Here is a 21037-nt window from a genome sequence, read left to right on the forward strand (position 1 = left end):
ATGATATTGGTAAACAAAATAATATGACGATAAAACGATGATTAAAAAAACTATACAATTTCTTACTGCCCTAGTAATCAAAATGACCCCAAAATGGCATGTTTTTATGTTGTTATTGTATTATTGTGTGATGAAGTTATTGCATAATATTGCACCCACGCGTTTCATTTTTGTCCTACATGTGTGGCGATGCATGTACCACCAGGGGGCATGCCTGTGTCAAACTGTCACACGCACTCTCTCTAGAAGTGATGTGTATAAACCCTGGATGACTGTCAGGGGGCGCTGTATTGAAGCCACCGTGCAGCCATCTTGGTAATCCTCCTCAAACCTCCTTTAAAAATATTTTGGAAGCTATAGAAATGGATTTGTTAATGTCTACATTCGTTTTTGACACATTTATTATATTAAATACACTTTAATGCATACTTTTAAATTATATTATGTTAGCTAAACATTTTTTTTAAATGAGGAGAGTACTAATGTTACTGTCACCACTACAAAAAAAAAAAAATTAAATACATGTAATTTTGTCCTTGAAATACTGTAGAATTCCATTAATTCCTATGGAGGACTGCGCCTTCAAGGGAAGGCCAATATGGCCGACCGGTGGTTTCAAAGCATTTCATTGGCCAGTACATAGCATCAACAGTCCAGGGTTTATTTATATAAGTCATTGCTCTAGCCTATCTAATAATAGATACGATAGTATTTTTGTTGTGATGTGAGCAAGCAAGCAGTATCAAGTGAATAGCCAATATATGTGTTTGTGTCTTCAGTCGCATACGTTTGTAGTGATTTTGTAGGCATTTATATGGAAAATGTTATCTGATCAAAATGTAAGGTCAGATTTCAGTTTTTGTAGCCTTTCCCGTCTGTTGACAAAGAATAAAAGAAAAAAAGATTCGCCCTTTGGCAAGTGATTTTATTTGTAAGTTTTCATTATTCAATTATTTTAAACTGCTTTGAAAAATAGAAAATGAAACGAAACGGATTGCCTTTGACATCTCTCGCCGTCTGTGTATTGTTTAATTGGCAGGCCAAAGCCTCCAATTGCTGCCATCCACCCAACTGTGGGACCAATAGACAGCCGCTTCCGGATTACAACTGCCATGAATGGGCGGCTTTGCTGTAGCAACCCAAGACAGAAGTAGCTTCCCAGAAAACGTGTCTCAGCAATGCAAAGCTCCGGGAGTCAAGACACAGCAGAAGCCAGGAAGCAGACTACGCCTGTCGACCGTCCTTGAACAGTTCTACTCAATCATGGTGGTGTGTAACAGAAATACATTTGATTTTTAAGGGTTCATAAGTTGTATGGCAGGTCTGGCAATTTTTGTAAGGTTGAGTTGGGTAACACGATGTCTGAATTGCGTGATAGTTCATTGGCTGCCTTCTTGACCCCTTTTGTATGTTGACCAATTATTATTCTCCTCTGAAGATGGTAGCAAAATGGTCGCCAATTGGAGTTCGAGTCGTCCAATAACTTGCAATGTAATTGGTAATTCACGTGTCGTTTACACTTTTTGTTGTATGTTTGTCCAATCCCTATCGACAATGTAATTTCTGAGTGACATAATTACCGACCATTTAGCGCCTCACCGGCTTTGCTGTCGTTGGACGATTTTGTTGTAGTAGGCGGATCTTGAGGAACTAGTGGCGTTTTGTGACGAGATGAAAATGGCGGCGGATGGCTGACCGCCGACTTTATCGGATATTATACATATAAAACTGCGATTTAAACCAGCGTTCTCTGTCGATTTTAACAGAACTTAATTGTCATTTATTACCCGATTTTAACGATTTCCTAAACTCTTTGGGTGGAGTTTTCCAAAAGACACAACGGAAAGTTCCCTTGGAAATAATAGATTGCTTGCTGTCTGCTGTTGTATTTTAAACTCGGACGTTCGTTTTAGTTTAGCTAATAGTTTATTGTTCAGCATAAGAAAATGTGTGTGAACTAAGGTTACTTGCCGCAAATAACCCAGGACTGGTAACCCCCCCACTCACCCCCCCCCTAAAACTAGCCAGACAAGTGTCTAAATTGTATCAATAGTAAGCTACACTCTATAGCTAACTTTAGCTAAAACACGCTAAACGCTAGATAATGAACCACACTATAATCCCAAATGCAATATTGGCGCTATAAACACAAACTAAAACTTGCTAGTTAATCACATTCTCTCGATTAGGGTTTTGTTTTGGTGATCGACAACAATGCTTCCCTTTAGTGGGGGATAGCTAGCCTCTACTATTTCACTAGCTATGTCCTAGTGGTAATTATCTACCGCTAGCTGTAACAAACAAACAAAAACGTTACAATGTGTAAACGCTCTTTATTCGTACGGTGTCAAAATGTATTAACTTGGCTACGTTGCTGACTGTATTTTAAATGTAGTTTGTCCGATTTGAAAGGCTATTTTAACCCGCAAGTGACAGTAGACGTAGCTATTTTCTAGTAGTGTATTGTTTAAGTTAAATTAGCTCTGTCAAATAAAGTCAAACTATATTTCCAATCACGATCTAGTTGTGTTCAGCAGCTTGACAGCGCAGTCAGGTACCCACGTGTATCGGCGAACCGCCTACCAAAGCAGTCCACTGTCTCAAGTGACAGTCATAAAACATGGAAGATAAGCGTCGTCCACGATTCAGCAAGCGACTGGTAAGTAACTAGTTTGCCCAGCGTTATTTCAATGTCTCCCTGTTTTGTCTGTAGTGAGAGTTCTTAGCTGACGTTACGTTAGACGTTGGTGATGAACGATCTGAAATGGCATGGACTACCGGTAGTTACTAACTATATTGAAAGGTGCGCGGTATGGATATTTAATGATTTGGTGTGTGTTTTTAAACTATGCATATGGATTGAGATGTTGGGATTGTAAAGACAGTCAGAGAGAGGAAGTGAGTTAATACGTTACTCGTCTGCGTTTCGATTCCAGTACCTCATAATTTAGGTTATGGGAATAACTGTAGTGTTTTTTCCCCCCTAAGTAACAATTTAATTTGTGTCCAATACCAAAAAGCTGAGAAGTTTGTCTCTGACTTGTCTTGCTTGATGGTGTCATGTAGTCCAGATTGGCACTCTTGACTGTAATTTGAGAGAGCACGGAAAACAGGCTTTTTGGTCAAAAGTAGTGCATTATAAAGGGAAGCGGGTGTCATTTAAAACGAGCCAGGTTCATGGGTCCATTGTTTGGGGGGTTAAACCCTGCCAGGAGGGTGCATCATGTCACAGTCGCACCAAAACATCGTAAAAACAAACCGAGCAGAAGACATTTGGTTAAAGAGGACCAGATCAACTCTGTCTGGAGCGGTGAACACAGGGTTGGGCAATGGCTGGGATTAGTGTCTGATCTAGTTAAATCCTTGAAAAGGAATATTGCACATTTTTGTTATATGGTGTGTTTTTGATTGAGGGTCCAACATGCCAGATAAGATTATTGATTGATGGGTTTGAGGTGAGTAAACTTTTTTTTTTCTTTTTGCATGTGATTGTAATTGCATTTCTGGTTTGTTCAGGAGTATCCTTGGCTTCACGCCTGTTGAGAGAATTTGAATCTGTTCTGCAGGGTTTAGTAGGGTGACTAGGGTCTCAGCCTACCTGACTGTGTAGAATCTGGATAGTTACAGGTGAGGTGACACAAAAAGGCTGTTACTAGACAATGGACCGTGGACGTTATGTCTATAATGTACAATGGAGGTGTGTGTGTGTGTGTGTGTGTTGTGATTGTTAAAGTTGAGTTTGAGACGATAGTCACGCTTGTAGGAGCAGAAGCAGAACATGTATCGCTCAGAGCAGTAGCCAGGCAGCATCACTCCTCTGATGCAGAGATAAAGTTTTATCAATTATGAATAGTTTGAGATTGAGGCGGTAGTGGTCAGGTCGACATCTCTTAGCCTCTGGTCTGTTAGGGAGGGAGCTCTTTCTTTGCCTGTACTTTGAGCCATGCATTTCCAGAAGGCATATTGCATGGAGTACAACGGTGTAAGTGACGAAACAGGAGAATTGGAGTGTGTGAGTGGAGAGGACACTGTGGTGAGAGCACGCTGTCTGCTCTGTGTGAAGCGAGAGAAGTTACTGGAGAGGCTGGCTGCCTGACTGGCCATGTGAGCAGAAATGCGGATGGAGATGATGGGAGGGGGGGGGGGGTGGATACACTGCAGAGGCGAAAGGATGACAGAGCTGGATAGACTGCAGGCCTCTTTTTCTCTAAAAAGAGAGGCGGAGAATGGCGAACAGAGATGCTGCTGCACTATGCCGGGGATGAAGGGATGTGGGAAAAGAGGAGGAAGAAAGATAAAGAGAGGAAGAGGGATGTAATGGTGACACTGAAGGTGCGAGGTGTGTCGAGTCTCTCTCCATCCCACAGGATTCCCCAAGGCACACTGCAAGAGAGGGAAAGGGCAAGAGAAAAGGAGAGAAATAGAATAAAATGGAGAGGAAAAACAGAGGATACTGGATTGCTGCAGTGAGGGGGAGAGAGAGAATCTGTAAACCTGCTTGTACTGGCTCCGAAACCCGTCTTTTGGTGATGATCTTTGATAATAAACATGGACAATGCGGTTAGATACTGCGTCGGCCCTTACCCACTCTGGTTGCTCAGGCGTCGTGGTGTGATTGTGTAGCTCAGGGCCGTCCATTGTTTCTTCAGTAGCTGAGTGAGTGGGCGGCCAGGAGACCCAGGAGTTGATCTAGACAGGGGCCCTGGCTGTCCGTCGTTCCCCAGCCAAGGCATCTCCCAGACGGATCCCTCTCGCACCCCTCCAGACTGTTTCTCTCTCTAAAGTTTGTCGTCATGCAAGCCGAATTCCCGCCTTGGGAATACTAGGTGGAGCTGGACACTGCGGTGTGTTTGTGTGTGACCAGCAGCTGGTCTGTGTGATGTCTCCGTTAAAGGTTGTTGGTTTCGCCGGGTGCTGTGGCAGCGTAGTGCGTCGCTGAGAGACGGTATGCTGTGTCACTGTCTGTGTCTCCAATGGCACCCTATTCCCTACGTAGTGCATTATCTAGGGAGCCATTTGGGCACACGCAGCCACTGTCCGCTGTACTGGGCACCGGCCCAGGGGAGCACAGACGGACTGGCGCGCTGCATTACACCGCTCGCTGCAATTCACTGCAATGCCGTTGTCCGTCTCCTCTACCAAAGCGCCTGAATGGAACAAAGCTCTCTCCTCAAACCTGGCTTAAAGATGGATAATGGATTTTGAATTCACTGGGCCGGGGTTGTCTTTTTGAAGGGCTGGGCTGCCAGGAGCCAAGGAGGATTGCGGCGGCTGGCAGATGGGCAGTGAGATATTGGAGGTAGGGCAGGTGCCTCGTGCTGCATCCGGTGTGACTGATTTGGCTGCTACAGCGGTGGATACCAGTGCTGTTTAATGTCCTGCTGTGGAGTGGCATTGGCTTGTGGCTGACTGGTGGACAGTACAGCGAGGTCGTTTCACATTGTGCGGTGTTCGCAAGGAGTTGTGTGTGTTTTATGTTCAGGCTGTAGATGTTTAGAGGTGTGTGTGTTCAGGGCCGGCTGAGGATGTTTTAGAGGTGTGTGTGAGACGGGCGGAGAGATTGCGTTCTCCGACATCTCTTATTGTTGTCTCTGGGCTGCTGGACCCCCCCCCGCCCACTCCCTGGTCCACTTTGTGTAGCTGTTAGCGATACTGCTAATGATAACCGTCTGCTGGTAGATGGACAGGCTTTCCCCAAAAAAACTCATCAGTTAAACGTTAACTGAAAAGTGGCCTCTGCCTTTCTGGCAGAATGATATCATGATTATTTACGTCAATCCAATGGCCGTTTGTTTTTGCAGACTCTGCAATCACATGAGCGCTACAGAAACACTGTTAACCAAAGGGCATGCGCACTTGCTTTAAAGGGTAACTACACCCATAATTACAAATGTCTTAGATTTTTCCAAGACCTCAAAAGTAGTCTCCTGATGTGGTGTATCCATTGTTGTCGTATTTCTTTTTTTTTAAACCTGGGGGGGAAACGTTTCACGGGAACATGGAAAAACAAAACGGAGAAAATGGGATTTGGGGGAAAGAGTGTGGATTCAGGCCATAAATAAACGATTTTATGGGGGCCTACATGTCAGCCAGATTGCTTTTATGTTATTACCTACCTAGGTTTTTTGAAAAAAGCATGGTGAGTTCAATCATTGGAAGCTGTCAACCCAATGCAAGGTGGTGAGAATGGATGGACACTAAAAGGGGGTTTACTATAACCTAGCATGTGTTCTTGAGGATGAGTGGGGGCGGACATTGGATAACTAGATATTTTTTTGCTCATATTTATCAATTTTATGTGTCCTCTTGAACTTGCGTTGCCAGCTGCTTTACAAACTTAAAATCTATGGACTTACTTCTACCTAATATCTTATAAACCTAGGTTGAAATTTCATTGGACTTTACATTTTCTAGATGGTTAGATTGGAACGACAACCAGTTAGCCTGGCAATTGTTGCCCAGGAGTGGAAAGATGGAGGAGCACCACCATCAATGAAGCATCGAGCTTTCCCGGCTGACAGATAGTAGTGGGGATGGGGGACAATATTGAGCAGGGGGAAGGGGAGGGGGAATTATCCTTCTATCATCAGTTGTGCCCTTGAAGCACTGGGTAAAGAAAGGCTCCAAGTATCCACCCCCCTGTTCTTTCTCTCCCTCTCTCTTTATCTCCCCCATCCATCCCTGAGAGAAGGGAGAGTCATTGTGAGGGGAAATTAGTATGATGGGCTACATTAGACAATTGATACCCTAGTCTGAACATCAGTGTTCTGTGTTGATATGGGTTTGTGTGGGTATGTTCATTCTTCCTTGCCCCAGTGTGTGGTGTTGTATTGACTCTTCAGTCTCTTGGCACGAGAGCAGGTTTCTTTTTGTAGGAGGGAGCAGCAGGTAACTGTGGGAGCATTGTTAACGCTGCTGTCTTTAAGTAGCGTTACATGTTACAAAAATACCTTGAAGAACCTAGAAGTATTAAGCCTAACTATTACAGAAGTACCGTAAATACCCTAAAATGGTGCTAGATGGTATTTAAAAGGGTATACAGCTGCTGAACACATTGAGGTAAATCTCTGCTCTTTATTCCCTCTTCCTCACATTCCTCTTTCCTATTCTATTTTGCTCCTCCTCTCTCCCCTCTTCCCCCTCTTTTTCCTCCTCACTCCAGCGGTCGGGCACGAGGCGGCGCTACCATGACGATGGTATCTCGGACGACGAGATCGAGGGGAAGAGGACCTTTGACCTGGAGGAGAAGTTGAGGAGCGAGAGGTTCACCTCAGACAGGGTGAAACGCATGGAGGGGAAAGGTCAGTGTTGGGGGGGGGTCATCGTAATCCTATATCTATATGTCCTTCTACAGTGGAGGGTTTGGCTGTGGCTAAATATTGGAGACATTGGCTGTGTCTGAAATTACACCCTATTCCCTATATAATGCACTTCTTTTGACAGTAGAAGCATGCTATAGGGTTACAAACTTGAGTAGCTTTGAGGATTCCTGTTTAGTTTATGGATTATCGTGTGTGGTTTTTCCAGACCTCACGTTTGAGTACATCCAAAGAGGTGGGTTGAGGGACCCGATCATCTTTGAGAAGCCAGACGGACTGGGCATCAAGTACGTCCTCCTCTTCCCCCTCCAAACTCTGTTGGAAACACACTTCCTTTATTCTCTCTGGGGCAGTTAGAATGGCTGAAGTTGCATTAGTCTGTAAGTCTCCATGAGTAATATGTAACCCCGGTTTGTTTTGCTTTGTTGTGCTCTCTAAAGGATGCCAGATCCAGACTTCAGTGTGAACGACGTCAAGATATTTGTTGGTAAGATTCCACCCTCCTCCGGTGTTTCTATCCAAACACGCCTCTTCCCTTTTTTTCCAATTTATCATCTTCACCCACACTCTCTTTCTATGCTAACTCTCTTCCTCTGTTTCTTTTGTCTTTTTTAACACTCCCTCATTTACATCTCCTTTATTTCCCTCCCTCCCGTTTTTAACACCACAGTCGACCAAACAAGCCTGCAGGCTCTAGTTTGATCTAATAGTGGTATGGTCAAGTGCTGCAAAGAAGGACTTAGAAAATCTGCAGCTGGCCCAGAGCAGAGCAGAACCGTCTGCATGTCAGTCTCTCTCTGCTCAAAGTACAGGAGGGATTGACAGCATCAATTCTTGTGAGAAATATTGTGTTAATTTCCAAATTGTCTGTATAATCAATTTCCATATAGCTCTGACAGGCGTACTTACCCACCAGACATGCCACCAGGGGTCTCTTCAGTCCCCAAATCCAGAACCAATTCAAGGCAACGCACAGTATTCTATAGAGCCATTATTTCATGGAACACCCATCTCAAGCAAACCGCAAAAAAATGCTTCAGAACAACACCTCACAGAACAAGGCCTCTCCCCATCTGACCTAATTAACTGATAGTCAGTATTCAGACCCCTTTACCTTTCCCACATTTTATCACGTTACAGCCGTATTCTAAAATTGATTAAATACCCCATAATGAAAAAGCAAAAACAGGTTTTTATGCATATATGGGTATGATGCTACAAGCTTGGCACACCTTTATGTGGCGAGTTTCTCCCATTGTTCTCTGCAGGTCCTCCCCGCCATTGAAAAACATCCCCACAGCATGCTGCTGCTACCACCATGCTTCACCGTAGGGATGGTGCCAGGTTTCCTCCAGACGTGATGCTTGGCATTCAGGCCAAAGAGTTCAATCTTGGTTTCATCATAAGATAATCTTGTTTCTCATGGTCTGAGATTCCTTTAGGTGCCTTTTGGCAAACTCCAAGCGGGCTGTCATGTGCCTTTTAATGAGGAGTGGTTTCCGTCTGGCCACTCTACTATAAAGGGCTGATTGGTGGAGTGCTGCAGAGATGGTTGTCCTTCTGAAAGTTTCTCCCATCTCCACAGAGGAATTCGAGCTCTGTTGGTGACTTTGGTTCTTGGTCACCTCCCTGACCAAGGCCCTTCTCCCCTGATTACTCAGTTTGGCTGGGCAGCCAGCTCTAGGAAGAGTCTTGGTGGTTCCAAACTTCTTCCATTTAAGAATGAGGGAGGCTACTGTGTTATTGAGGACCTACAATGCTGCAGGGATGTTTTGGTACCCTTCTCCAGATCTGTGCCTCGACACAATCGGAGCTCTACAGACAATTCCTTCGACCTCATGGCTTGGTTAATGCTCTGACGTACTGTCCACTGTGGGACCTTATATAGACAGGTGTGTGCCTTTCCAAATCATGTCCAATCAATGGAATTTATCACAGGTGGACTCCAATCAAGTTGTAGAAACATCTCAAGGATGATCAATGGAAACAGGATGCACCTGAGCTCAATATTTCAAGTCTCTTAGCAAAGGGTCTGAATTCTTATGTAAATAAGGTATTTCTGTTTTAGTTTAAAAAATTTGCAAAAAATTCGAAAGCTGTTTTTGCTTTACCATTATGGGGTATTTTGTGTAGATTTGATCCATTTGTGAATAAGGCTGTAACGTTACAAAAAGTGGAAAAAGGCAACGTGTCTGAATACTTTTAGAATGCACTGTACATGTACTGATGTGTGGGTATTTCTCAGTAGGACCCTTTTGTTGTCCTACTCTCATTTTAAATTGGTGTCGTTCAGCCCTTGAACTCTTGTCTATTGATGTTCTGTATTATTTCATGTTCAGGAAGAGTCGCTGCTGCTTCAGCAACAATTAATGGGGATCCCAGTAAAATACAAAATACTCTTACCTTTTCCTCCTCTCACCTTTTTGTCTGTCTCCTCTTTCTCTCCTTTGTTCCTCCCTCACCATATCACCCATCTGTCTGCCCCCCCCCCCCCTCTCTCTCTCTCTCTCTCCCTCCTTGGCTCTCCCAGGCAGCAGGCGTATGATCGACGTGATGGATGTGAGCACTCAGAAGGGTATAGAGATGTCTATGGCCCAGTGGAGACGTTACTACGAGACGCCCCCCTCCCAGAGGGACAAACTCTACAACGTCATCAGCCTGGAGTTTAGTCACACCAAACTGGAGAACCTGGTCCAGAGGCCTACATCGGTCAGTCTGACATACATGCATACATAGGAACGCACGGACACGCTCACACACACCAAGCTGACGAACCTGATCCGGAGGCCCGTGTTTGCCAGTCTGAGACACACACACATACAGGCATATTAGCACGCAGACACACAAATGCATTTTGGCACACACACACACACACACACCCTGCTGTCTGTTCTTACCTCCTCCTGTGTGTCCTATCAGGTGGACATCATAGACTGGGTGGACAACATGTGGCCTCGGCACCTGAAGGAGAGACAGAGAGACTCCACCAACTCCATCACAGACATGCAGTACCCCAAAGTGCAGAAGTAAGGCTCAAATGTGTCCCCAAATGGCACCCTATTCCCTATGTAGTGCACAACTATTGACCAGGGTCTGCAGGGTCCACCAACTCCCATCACAGACATGCCGTACCCCAAAGTGCAGAAGTGAGTCCCTCTCCCTCATCAACTGCATTCTCTTTCCCCCTTCTTTTCCCTCCAACCTCCGTTCCAGGTACTGTCTAATGAGTGTGCAGGGCTGCTACACGGACTTCCACATCGACTTCGGAGGTTCCTCGGTCTGGTACCACATACTGAGGGGTGGCAAGGTAAGAGCGAACGACTTGAACTCACTCTGTACGACTTGGACTTGACTCGCGTAAGAGCGACTCTTGTTTCCTCTCACTTCTTACCTCTGACCCTTTACTTCCTGTCAGGTGTTCTGGCTAATCCCGCCCACGCCTCAGAACCTGGAGCTGTATGAGGACTGGGTGTTGTCAGGGAAACAGGGAGACATCTTCCTGGGAGACAAGGCCCAGGACTGTCAGAGGATAGAGCTGAAGCAGGGCTATACCTTCATGATCCCTTCAGGTACCCACTTAATATGTAGTGAAATCTGGTGTACATACAGTGAGGGGAAATAAGTATTTGATCCCTCTGCAAAACATGACAGTACTTGGTGGCAAAACCGTTGTTGGCAATCAGAGATCAGACGTTTCTTGTAGTTGGCCACCAGGTTTGCACACATCTCAGGAGGGATTTTGTCCCACTCCTCTTTGCAGATCTTCTCCAAGTCATTTTTTTATTTATTTATTTATTTCACCTTTATTTAACCAGGTAGGCAAGTTGAGAACAAGTTCTCATTTACAATTGCGACCTGGCCAAGATAAAGCAAAGCAGTTCGACAACATACAAAAACACAGAGTTACACATGGAGTAAAACAACATACAATCAATGATGCAGTAGAAAAAAATAAGACTATATACAATGTCATTAAGGTTTCGAGGCTGACGTTTGGCAACTCGAACCTTCAGCTCCCTCCACAGATTTTCTATGGGATTACGGTCAGGAGACTGGCTAGGCCACTCCAGGACCTTAATGTGCTTCTTCTTGAGCCACTCCTTTGTTGCCTTGGCCATGTGTTTTGGGTCATTGTCATGCTGGAATACCCATCCACGACCCATTTTCAATGCCCTGGCTGAGGGAAGGAGGTTCTCACCCAAGATTTGACGGTACATGGCCCCGTCCATCGTCCCTTTGATGCGGTGAAGTTGTCCTGTCCCCCTTCTGTCTCTCACTGTTCAATTAAACCTACCATTAAAATTATAGACTGATCATTTCTTTATCAGTGGGCAAATGTACAAAATCAGCAGGGGATCAAATACTTCTTTCCCTCACTGTATATTGTAATGTTTAAAAAAAATGTATAACTGCCTTAATTTTGCTGGACCCCAGGAAGAATAGCTGCTGGGGATCCATAATAAATACACTTTGAATTGTACTTGTGCTTTGGCACATACAGATATTTAACCGTTTGATCCTAGTGGTGTTTTCCTGTTTCTAATGTTTTATCTTTGTTTGTCCTGTCAGGTTGGATCCATGCGGTCTACACTCCAGTGGACACCCTGGTGTTTGGGGGAAACTTCCTCCACAGCTTCAACATCCCCATGCAACTCAACATCTACAGCATCGAGGACAGGACACGGGTGGGTCAGACACACACAGACACACTCTCTCTCTCCTCTGTTTTTATTCCTGAGCACTCGTAGAAGAGAAGTTCCTGTGTATGTAGTGGAAGTTACTAATAAGTTGAGCTTGGTGTCTGTGCAGGTACCAGCTAAGTTCCGTTACCCGTTCTACTATGAGATGTGTTGGTACGTATTGGAGAGATACCTCTTCAGTCTGACCAACACCTCCTACCTCACGCCTGATTTCCAGAAACACTCCCTGGGCATCGGTCAGTGCCAACACTACCCTCTCTCTGCTTCTGTGTCTTTGTTTCTCTGTTTCTGTCTCTCTCTTTGTTTCTCTGTTCTCGCTCTCTCTCTCACCCCCTCTCGCTCTCTCACTCTCTCTCTCTCTCTCACTCTCTCACTCTCTCTCTCTCACCCCCCCTCCCTCCCTCTCTCTCACCCCCCTAACCATCATTATTCTATATTAGGTGATTACGTTTGAATGACAACACAAGAGCTATAACTTGAGCCGTGCGTCCTCCGTATTACGTTAGACTACAAACCTTGACTTGCTCTGTGAAGTGTCTTCTCTTTCCAGCTCCACCTCTTAATCTCTCCCTCCCTCCCTCCCTCCCTCCAGGTCTTACGAGAGACCCCTCCACCTGTGAGTCAGTCAACGGTCACACCCAGAAGGAGGATGAAGAGGAGGCTCCCCCGACGCGGGGCTCTAAGCCCGGGGTGAAGGTTCACCTGACGCCCTTTGAGCTGGAGGGGCTGTGGAACCTGCTGGGGAAGCTGGAGTCGCTGCCCTCACAGAAGAACTGTGTCCCGGCGGGCATACACAATGCTCCCGCTCTGCTGCACGACATCAGGGTGAGTGCTGGGTGGGTAGGGTTGTGTCTGACAGAGTTAAATATCCTAATATCAAAATGGATGACCGCGTGACTAAGTCACTTTAGATAAAGGCGTCTGTGGAATGGCATGTTTTATAAAGTGTGTGTCTTTTGTTCATGTATTAACCTTCTTGTCTTCTCTAAGGCCCTGCTGAAGGAGCATGCTAATGACATCCCCAAACTGTCCTACACTGGAAAGCCCATCGTCAAGTGGCCCACTAGGGTGAGAAGGACACGCGCCACATTCAGTCACATGCTCATAGTAACCGTTTACACTCAAACGGGTTCAGATTGGCAGGTTTGGGACGCCAGCGGCTGTACGGTAACATGCTGTACCCGACGTCAGAGCTCAGGTTCTCCGCTTCACAGCTCCTGACAGCCGTTATAAACTTGAGGGGGGTCTGAGAGACAAAAATGCTTTTAAATTATGAGGACTCGATGTATTTTGAAAGATGAAATGTTGAGGACGATAATAAACACCGCTTTGACGTCATACAAGCGAGCCAAACACCTGTGAGTCCAAATGTGACCTTCACATTTCCATGTGAAGGTCATTTCCTTCACAAACTCGTGTCATATACAGCGTCAACGTCTCTGATCACTGATGTACAGTTACAAGATGGCATGGTGTCATAACCTGTTCTGAACAGAATGAGCCTGTGTTTGTTTATTGTGAAGAAAATATTTGGCGTATCACGCACACGAATGCACTCGTCCTACGCACACCGAAATTCCGATCTGTCTCTGAATTGCCGTGTGAACGCCAAACACTAAGATCGTACCTTATAACTTAGCTAGTCATGTTGGCAATAGAAACAAGTTTTCAATGATGCCCACCTGACCCAGACTGCAGTTTATAATGATGTTTTTGGACAGTGTAAACAACAGTAATTGTGTGATGTTGGGGATGCAGGGCTGTGTTCCAAACGAAACAACTACAAGTCTGCTTGCTCTAGTTCCTCAACGGCACAGCTAGGAGAGCTCAAAAAGGACGCTTTTAGAGTTGGAAGACTCTTCACATAAAAGTGCATTGAATTAAATAATTTATTTTTTATTATGTTACTGAAGTATCCAGATTACAGGAAATGTAAAATGCACATAAAATCAAGCTTAATGTTTGGATTCAACCTTGTCAGCTGAACTGTTGTCCTCAACTTTGGTTGAATAATTTTCCCATAATAACCAATAACTGTTGCTACCATTCTTATGAATATGCTTTTAATGGTTGTTCTGTAAGAACCATTTCAATGTCGCCCTGTCCGTATAGGCCTCTACCCACAAGTCTGAAGGGTTAACACACGCGAACTGTACATTGTCGTAAGATGAGACGCAATTATGCCACCTTCTTAGACTGCTCCACACCTCAAACGCTTAAAATCCATCTAATTATCTGACTCCCAAATCGAAGGGTCATTTAATCCACAGAGGGATGCTTTTCCAGAGACAGATTAAGCCCAGTGCTGGACTGTTGCCTTCCTTCGCCCCCCCCTAAAACTTTAAAACTAAACCTTTATCCCATTCCTTCTCATCCCTCACCCTTCCAGCCGTCGTGGTACCAGCCCCCTCCCCCTCCTCCCCCGGTGGCTCGTCCCAAGCTGTCTGCCACGGTGGTGACCCCGCGACCCCAGAAGCCCGCCTCCTCCATGTCCGTGCTGCGGCGGCGGCGCGTGCGGTGTAAGCGCTGCGAGGCGTGCGTCAGGACGGAGTGCGGGGACTGTAACTTCTGCAGGGACATGAAGAAGTTCGGCGGGCCGGGGAAACTGAAACAGACCTGCGTGCTCCGACAGTGTCTGGCGGTGAGCGAAGGGGGGGGGGGGTGTTTGTTGTTGTGTGTGTGTGTGTGAGCTGTCTCATTTGTACAGTAGAAGCATTGTCACTCTCCCTCTGCTAGCTGTGTGTGTCACTTACTGCTTGGCTTTGATGCCTGTGTCCTTACTCTTTACCTCTGTTTCCCCGCTAGTATACTGTGTATGTGTTTTCATTCTGACAGAATATACTAGTCTGTGTATTAACTCCTCTCTCTCTCTCCCACCCAGCCGGGTCTGCCCCTGTCAGTGGTGTGTGAGCTCTGTGGCGAGGGGAACCAGGAGGGAGGAGAGGGGCCAGTCTTCGCCCTCACCCTCATGGAGTGTTCCAACTGTGCCCAGATAGCCCACCCCGCCTGCCTCAAGGTAACCCCCGACACACTCCTCAATCTATACCCTACCTTCAAGTTTCAGCTTCATTAGCCATAAGTACATCGTAGTCACCAGAGCTCTCGCAAGCTAATCGGCATTCAAACGCACATGACCACACACACACAATCACTTTGTTGTTGTTGTCTGATGACATCGGTACAGATGAAGGTTAAACTCTCCCTCTTACCTCTAACCATCCTTTTCTCTCTCCCTCCACCTCTCTCTCTTTCTCTCTTTCTCTGTCTCTCTAGGTGACAGGGGAGGGAGTGGTGAACACAGATCTGCCCAGCTGCTGGGAGTGTCCCAAATGTGTTCTGGGAATCACCGACACTGAGGTAGACCCTCCTCCTTTATCTACACGCGCTCTCTCTCTCTCACTCACACGCTCTCTCACACGCTCTCTCACACACACACTGTGTCCCGGCTAGCTAACGGCCGTGACTCTCTCCCTGTGCTGTGTGTCAGTCTTCGGGTACCGATGATGATGATGATGATGATGACGACAGCGGGGCGTCCGTTGGCGTCGGCGCGAGCCCCCTCTCCCCCGCCACCCTCTCCTCCTCCCAGGGGCCTCTAGGGGTCTCCATGGAGCCAGGCTCTGCTCCTGGGTTGGGGGACGAGGGCTGGGGCGTGGTGTTACTGCTACACCCAGGGCTGGTTCCCAACCCCCCACCCTCCTCCTGGTCCTCAGAGGCGCCCCTTCCCTCCCCTGGTCAGCTACTACCACAGCAGTGTGGCCTCAAGCGGGCGGGGAGATGGGCAAGCGGGCACAGGAAGAGGGTGAGAGGCCTACCGCCGCCACCGTCCTTCCCCCCCCGCCCGTTACATCATCATCACGCGCCTATCGCTGCTCTGACTGACGAGGGGAGGGGCTGGGGGAGACGTGGCGCTTTGGGCTCCACAAATACTGTCTGAATGTAGAACCCTTTGCTTTAGGGTTGATATCAGACCTGAGGTTTAAGTCATTTCAAATACTTGATCTGTTCTTGTTTTGAGCTTCCCTAGTTTAATGTTCCAATAGAATAGTCCCAAAACTGCAAATCCCGCACATCTGGCACTCCAGGCAAACTCAAGAAAAGTATTTAGAGGTTTTCAACTATTTGAACCCAGGTCTAGTCCATATGAGACAGTATTTGTGGAGCAGAAAGTCTTTGGCGCCTGAACGAAAGCACAAAGCATGCGGAGGTTGAGTGAGAGAAACGGCAGCTTGTGATGTGAATGTGCTTGTCTGTCTTCACAGTGCAGCAGGCATTATGTCAACAGAGATGTTACAGTATTCAATGAACAGTGAATTTCTGTTGCATTGATGTCTGTCTTTTTTTTTTTTTTGATTTCAGGTGAAAGGGGACAAGAATAAAATGTTACACGCGGTAAGCATGCCAGCCAATGAAAATGTATTAAATTAAACCAAAGACCGTTTTTCATCCTTACCCTAACGGATACTTCGCTCCCCCTCTCCTTTCCTCCCTCCTCTCTCCTTTCCTCCCTCTCTCCTTCCAGAAACGCAAGTCTACTTCGTATCTCGACGGCCGCGTCGCCAAGATCTACCGTCGCCGTGGTCACAGTCGAGACGACGACGATGACTCGGGCAGCGAGGACGACGACGACGATGATGAGGAGGATGATGATGATGATGAAGGCTCCAGGGGCGGAGGCGGCGGCGCGGGAAGGAAGATGTCCGGACCACGCCCTCGCGGCAGTGGCTCCGCCTCTCGAAGAGGCTACGGGACTGGGAGGCGAGGCATTTGGAGAGGCTCCTCCCACAGAGGGGCAGGCCGTGGGAGCGGGCTGGCCCCTTACTCCTCCCTGAAGATGAGGCGTGGCAGAGGGGGGCTGGGGGTGGGGCGAGGGGACAGAGAGGGGGGGCGCAGGGAGAGAGGCGGGAGAGTGCGCCTCCGGGGAGGCACCAGGATGCAGAGACGCAGGGACGAGTCGGAGGAGGACGACAACGATGATGATGATGATGACGACGATGAAGATGACGACAGCGAGGAAGATCCGCATCACCACCGGCATAAAGACCACCGGCAACGCCGCAGGCGGAGGAGAACGGACGAGGAAGACGATGATGAAGACGACGATGAGGAAGACAGCTCGGCCCGGGACCTGGAGGGGGAGGACGTGGACGATGAAGACGAGGATGAGGAAGACGACGAGAACCAGTCAGACTCTGAACCAGAGCCTCCTGTTCTCCTGGTGTCTGACCTTAACGACGACCTCCTAAACGGCTCGTACCTGACCGTGACCCTACAGCGCCCCCCCAGGGCCAAACGCCACCCCGGCTCCATCGTGCCCAAGCTGGAGGCCGCCATGTCTCCCAGAACCCACGGCGGCGGTCCAGGTTACGCCCAGCATAAAACCCTCGGGAAGACGCGGCACAAAAACGGCATGGTCGCCGCCGGCAACGGCCTGGCCCAGCCCGCCAAGAATCCAGTCGGCCGGCCGCCTCGTCACCGTATCAACAATCCCCAAGGCGACACAGCAGACAGGGAGAGGGACACTGCCTCTCCTTCCTCCTCAGACTCCTCGGCCTCCCCCACCCCTCCTCCCCACACCTCCCACTCTCCTTCCTCGCTCTTGTCGCTGCCCTCCTTCAAGGATGTAGGAAACGAGAAAGGAGGGGAGAAGGAGGTGTGGGTGGCTGTGTTCCTTTACCTGAGCAGAGCTGAGCTGGCTAGCTGTATGACTGTCTGTAAGGCCTGGTACAAATGGTGAGTCAGACCCGTCCCTCTGTTATTAGAGTAACATTCACAGCCATGGGGGGGGGGGGGGAATCCTATACAGTTGCATATTGGGATATTATTTTTTTGGCAATATATCGTATTAACAATATTGTCATATTTTTGTGCTCGTTTTTCCTTCATAGCTTGTTCTCCGTCTTTTTAAAATATGGATCAAATTTTATAAATCTTATTTCCATGACTGATTTTAAAACTTGTTTTCTCATGGCTCTCTGAGCAAAATGGTGAGCCAATATGTTTGGAACATCGAATCGTATTAAAATCACAGTATCGCGTTCCATATAGAATCGCATCGGCCCCCGAAGTATCGCGATAACATCACGTTGTGAGTTCCCTGGCAATAACCAGCCCTACTTATTGTTTCTATAGATAAAGGAGTTTATTTCCTGTTTCTGCTTCAATACAGTTTTAGGATTTTTCATCCGATAACGTTGCATGACTGTCTCCGTAATCTGTGGACTAAAGGACACTTTCTATGGGGCTTCTCCATAAAGCAGGTTTTTTTACACCAGAGGATGAGACAGGGATGTCATTTTTATGGATGGGAAAATACTTCAGCTTTGTTGAGCCAGAAACAGGAGACCATCCTTTATCTAACAAGACTGTCCAGATCCTCATTTCTTCCCCCTCTCCTTTCCTTCCCTCTCTGTAGGAGTTGTGACAAGCGTCTGTGGAGCGGTGTGGATGTATCGCGTTGTCCCTCTCTCTCCTCCCAGGCCCTGCAGGGCATCATCAAACGCCAGCCCACCTCCCTGGACCTCTCCTGGACCCCCGTGTCCAAGAAACAGATCACCCTGCTCATACACCGCCTGCCAGGTAGGACACACACACACACACCTCAACCCTGCTGCCTGTCCGGTACACACACACACACACACACACACACACACACACACACACCTGAAGATTGCAGGATGAATTGACCTTCCCCCCCTCTCCTGTCTCAGGTCTGAAGGAGCTGATGATAGCAGGTTGCTCCTGGTCGTCCATGTCGGCCCTGTCCACCCCCAGCCTGCCGTGCCTCCGTACCCTGGACCTGCGCTGGGCCGAGGGGGTCAAAGACACCCAGATCAGGGACCTGGTCACACCACCAGGTCACTAGTCAATACTGACTGAGGTGTTAGGAGTTGCATCTCTCTCCTTTTCCTACAGGCTGTAGGAGTTGCATCTCTCTCCTTTTCCTACAGGCTGCAGCAGGCCACCGGTTTGTGGGCGTGTGTGTTTTTGACTGTAGTGGTTTCTTTGGGGAATTACCTAGATGATAAATGAATCTAGTGTTTTAGGTGGTTGGGTTGGCAAGTAAGTATTTGTATTGAAGTGTGTGTGTGTGTGTTACGTACTGTATCTGACCCCTCTCTCCCTGCAGGTTGTGACAGTCGGTCTCGGCTGCGTGGCTGTGTGGTGCTGCGTCTAGCCGGCCTGGACATCAGTGACTCCACCCTGAGGCTGATCCTCCGTCACATGCCCCTGCTAGAGAGGCTGGACCTGGCCCACTGCAGAGACCTCACCGACCAGTCCGTCTGCCTGCTCACCGCCGCCGGAACACACACACGTAACACACTCACGGAGATCAGCCTCTCAGGTAGGCGCACGCATATATATACACACACACACACACATCCCATGAAATGCATAGAGATTAACCTTGGAGGTACACACACACACTCACCTATTGCAATCCCTGAGATCAACCTCGCAAGTACACACACACACACACACACACACACACACTAATTTCCTTCATACAGGTTGTACACCTCCTACCTGTGTCTAAGCCCTCCTCCCCCCTCCTCCCCCAGGCTGTAACAAGCTGACGGACGGCTGTCTGGCCTACCTGAAGAGGGCGTCTGGCCTGGCGCTGCTGGACCTGCGGGGCTGCAAAGGTGTGACGCAGCAGGGCTGTGAGGGCTTCATCTCGGACCTCTCTCACTGCGTCCTGTTCTGTATGACAGAGGAGAAACTCATCCAGAGGATATCGTAAAACTGACGCCCCCCCCACCCCTCTCGTTCGTACTCCTACGCAAGGGGCACACAGACCCCACGCCAGGCAGGGGGGAGAGAGGGGCAGCAGCAAACACCCCTCCCCCGAAATGGAGAACAAGCGCTCCAGAAAAAGGAGGGCAAGGAAAAAGGTGAAAAGACGCTCACACTCCTCACTTAGGGTGATAGAAGACATGGAGGGATGGTGGAAGGAGAGGGTAGAATGAGCTGTTGCAGCATCGTGTTTATTAGGCGGGTTAGGAATTATGACTAGCGCACAGACACTTGTTAGTGTTGTTCACGCTGCATGGCTGAAAATGGGAACCCTGTGGGTGTTTGTACGCCGTGGTCCCACAAAGCGGTAGAGGGAATCGGGGTTTAGATTTCGGAGGGGGTTGAGAGGGAAGGGGACTGGAGAAGACTCCGACATGACTGGTGTGTCCCACTAGGTCAAAGACTCGATGCTGAACTCTCCATGGACTCCTTGGAAAACCGAGCCGTCGGGATGATTAAATTCAAACGGGTGCCAAACCTGTCCTAGAACCCCCCCCCCCCCCTCGCTGTCCCTCCTTCTTTTCGCACCATCCTCACCCCTCTGTTTGATACGCTCACAGCCGTGAGTTCTGTTGGATGAAAACCGTACTGTATCGCTCAGTAGTCTGCGTCCCCAAATGGAGCCCTAGTCAAAAGTAGTACACTATGTAGGGAATAGGGTGCTATTTGGGACGAATACATAGTCTCTCTTCAGTTTTACTTGACTCCCTTTCTCACTACCAGCCACTACAGGTCTTAACGTTATAGTCTTTGAATTCCCTCATTTGACAGAATATTTTCCTCCTCCTGTTGTATTCATCTCTTTCCTTTGTCATTCTTTTTAGAGTTGTAACGTTTTGTTCATCCCTCTCTCTATCCCCCATAATGTTATTGCTAGTGTTGAACCGGAGGGCTCTTGGCCTGCGTCCCAAATGTCACCCTAGTCCCAATATAGTGCACTACTTTTGAAAAAGTACTGCACTATATAGAGAATAGGATACCATTTGGGGCGCAGACTTGATCTTGGTGAATTGTGTTGGTTGCCGTACTGCAGTTGCTCAATGGGATTGGAACATGCCTGTAGCATTGCAATCGATGATATAAATATTTTCTGAAATGTTTTGCAGAAATTCTTTTTTTTTTTTTTTCATTTGTGGTTTTTACAAGAAAAAAAGAAATAAAACAAGAAAAATCTTCAATGAATACTGTGCGCACACGTCTTGATTTAAATTAAATGTAGGT

General features: G+C 47.6%; 1 protein-coding gene across 4 annotated transcripts; it reads left to right on the forward strand.

The window, feature by feature from the left end:
* The first annotated feature begins 1101 nt into the window (after window positions 1-1101).
* kdm2aa (lysine (K)-specific demethylase 2Aa) lies at window positions 1102-20921 on the forward strand. Of its 4 annotated transcripts, none has more exons than XM_029766096.1 (22): window positions 1102-1269; window positions 7163-7301; window positions 7528-7606; window positions 7760-7806; window positions 9850-10028; window positions 10239-10345; window positions 10533-10626; window positions 10735-10888; window positions 11889-12004; window positions 12129-12255; window positions 12612-12844; window positions 13010-13087; window positions 14409-14660; window positions 14901-15035; window positions 15293-15376; window positions 15507-15821; window positions 16379-16411; window positions 16542-17752; window positions 18435-18598; window positions 18730-18876; window positions 19149-19364; window positions 19582-20921. In XM_029766096.1, the coding sequence occupies exons 1-22, from the start codon at window positions 1117-1119 to the stop codon at window positions 19761-19763; spliced, it is 4245 nt and encodes a 1414-aa protein (XP_029621956.1). In that variant the 5' UTR covers window positions 1102-1116; the 3' UTR covers window positions 19764-20921. The 4 variants fall into 4 exon arrangements, with proteins under 4 accessions (XP_029621956.1, XP_029621959.1, XP_029621957.1 ...); XM_029766097.1 differs by lacking the exon at window positions 1102-1269 and adding an exon at window positions 1654-2659 and having other exon boundaries at window positions 19582-19763; XM_029766098.1 differs by lacking the exon at window positions 1102-1269 and adding an exon at window positions 4911-5299 and having other exon boundaries at window positions 19582-19763.
* The last annotated feature ends 116 nt before the right edge of the window (window positions 20922-21037 follow it).

This window comes from Salmo trutta, chromosome 11, assembly GCF_901001165.1.
Source record: "Salmo trutta chromosome 11, fSalTru1.1, whole genome shotgun sequence".
Taxonomy (NCBI): Eukaryota; Metazoa; Chordata; class Actinopteri; order Salmoniformes; family Salmonidae; genus Salmo; species Salmo trutta.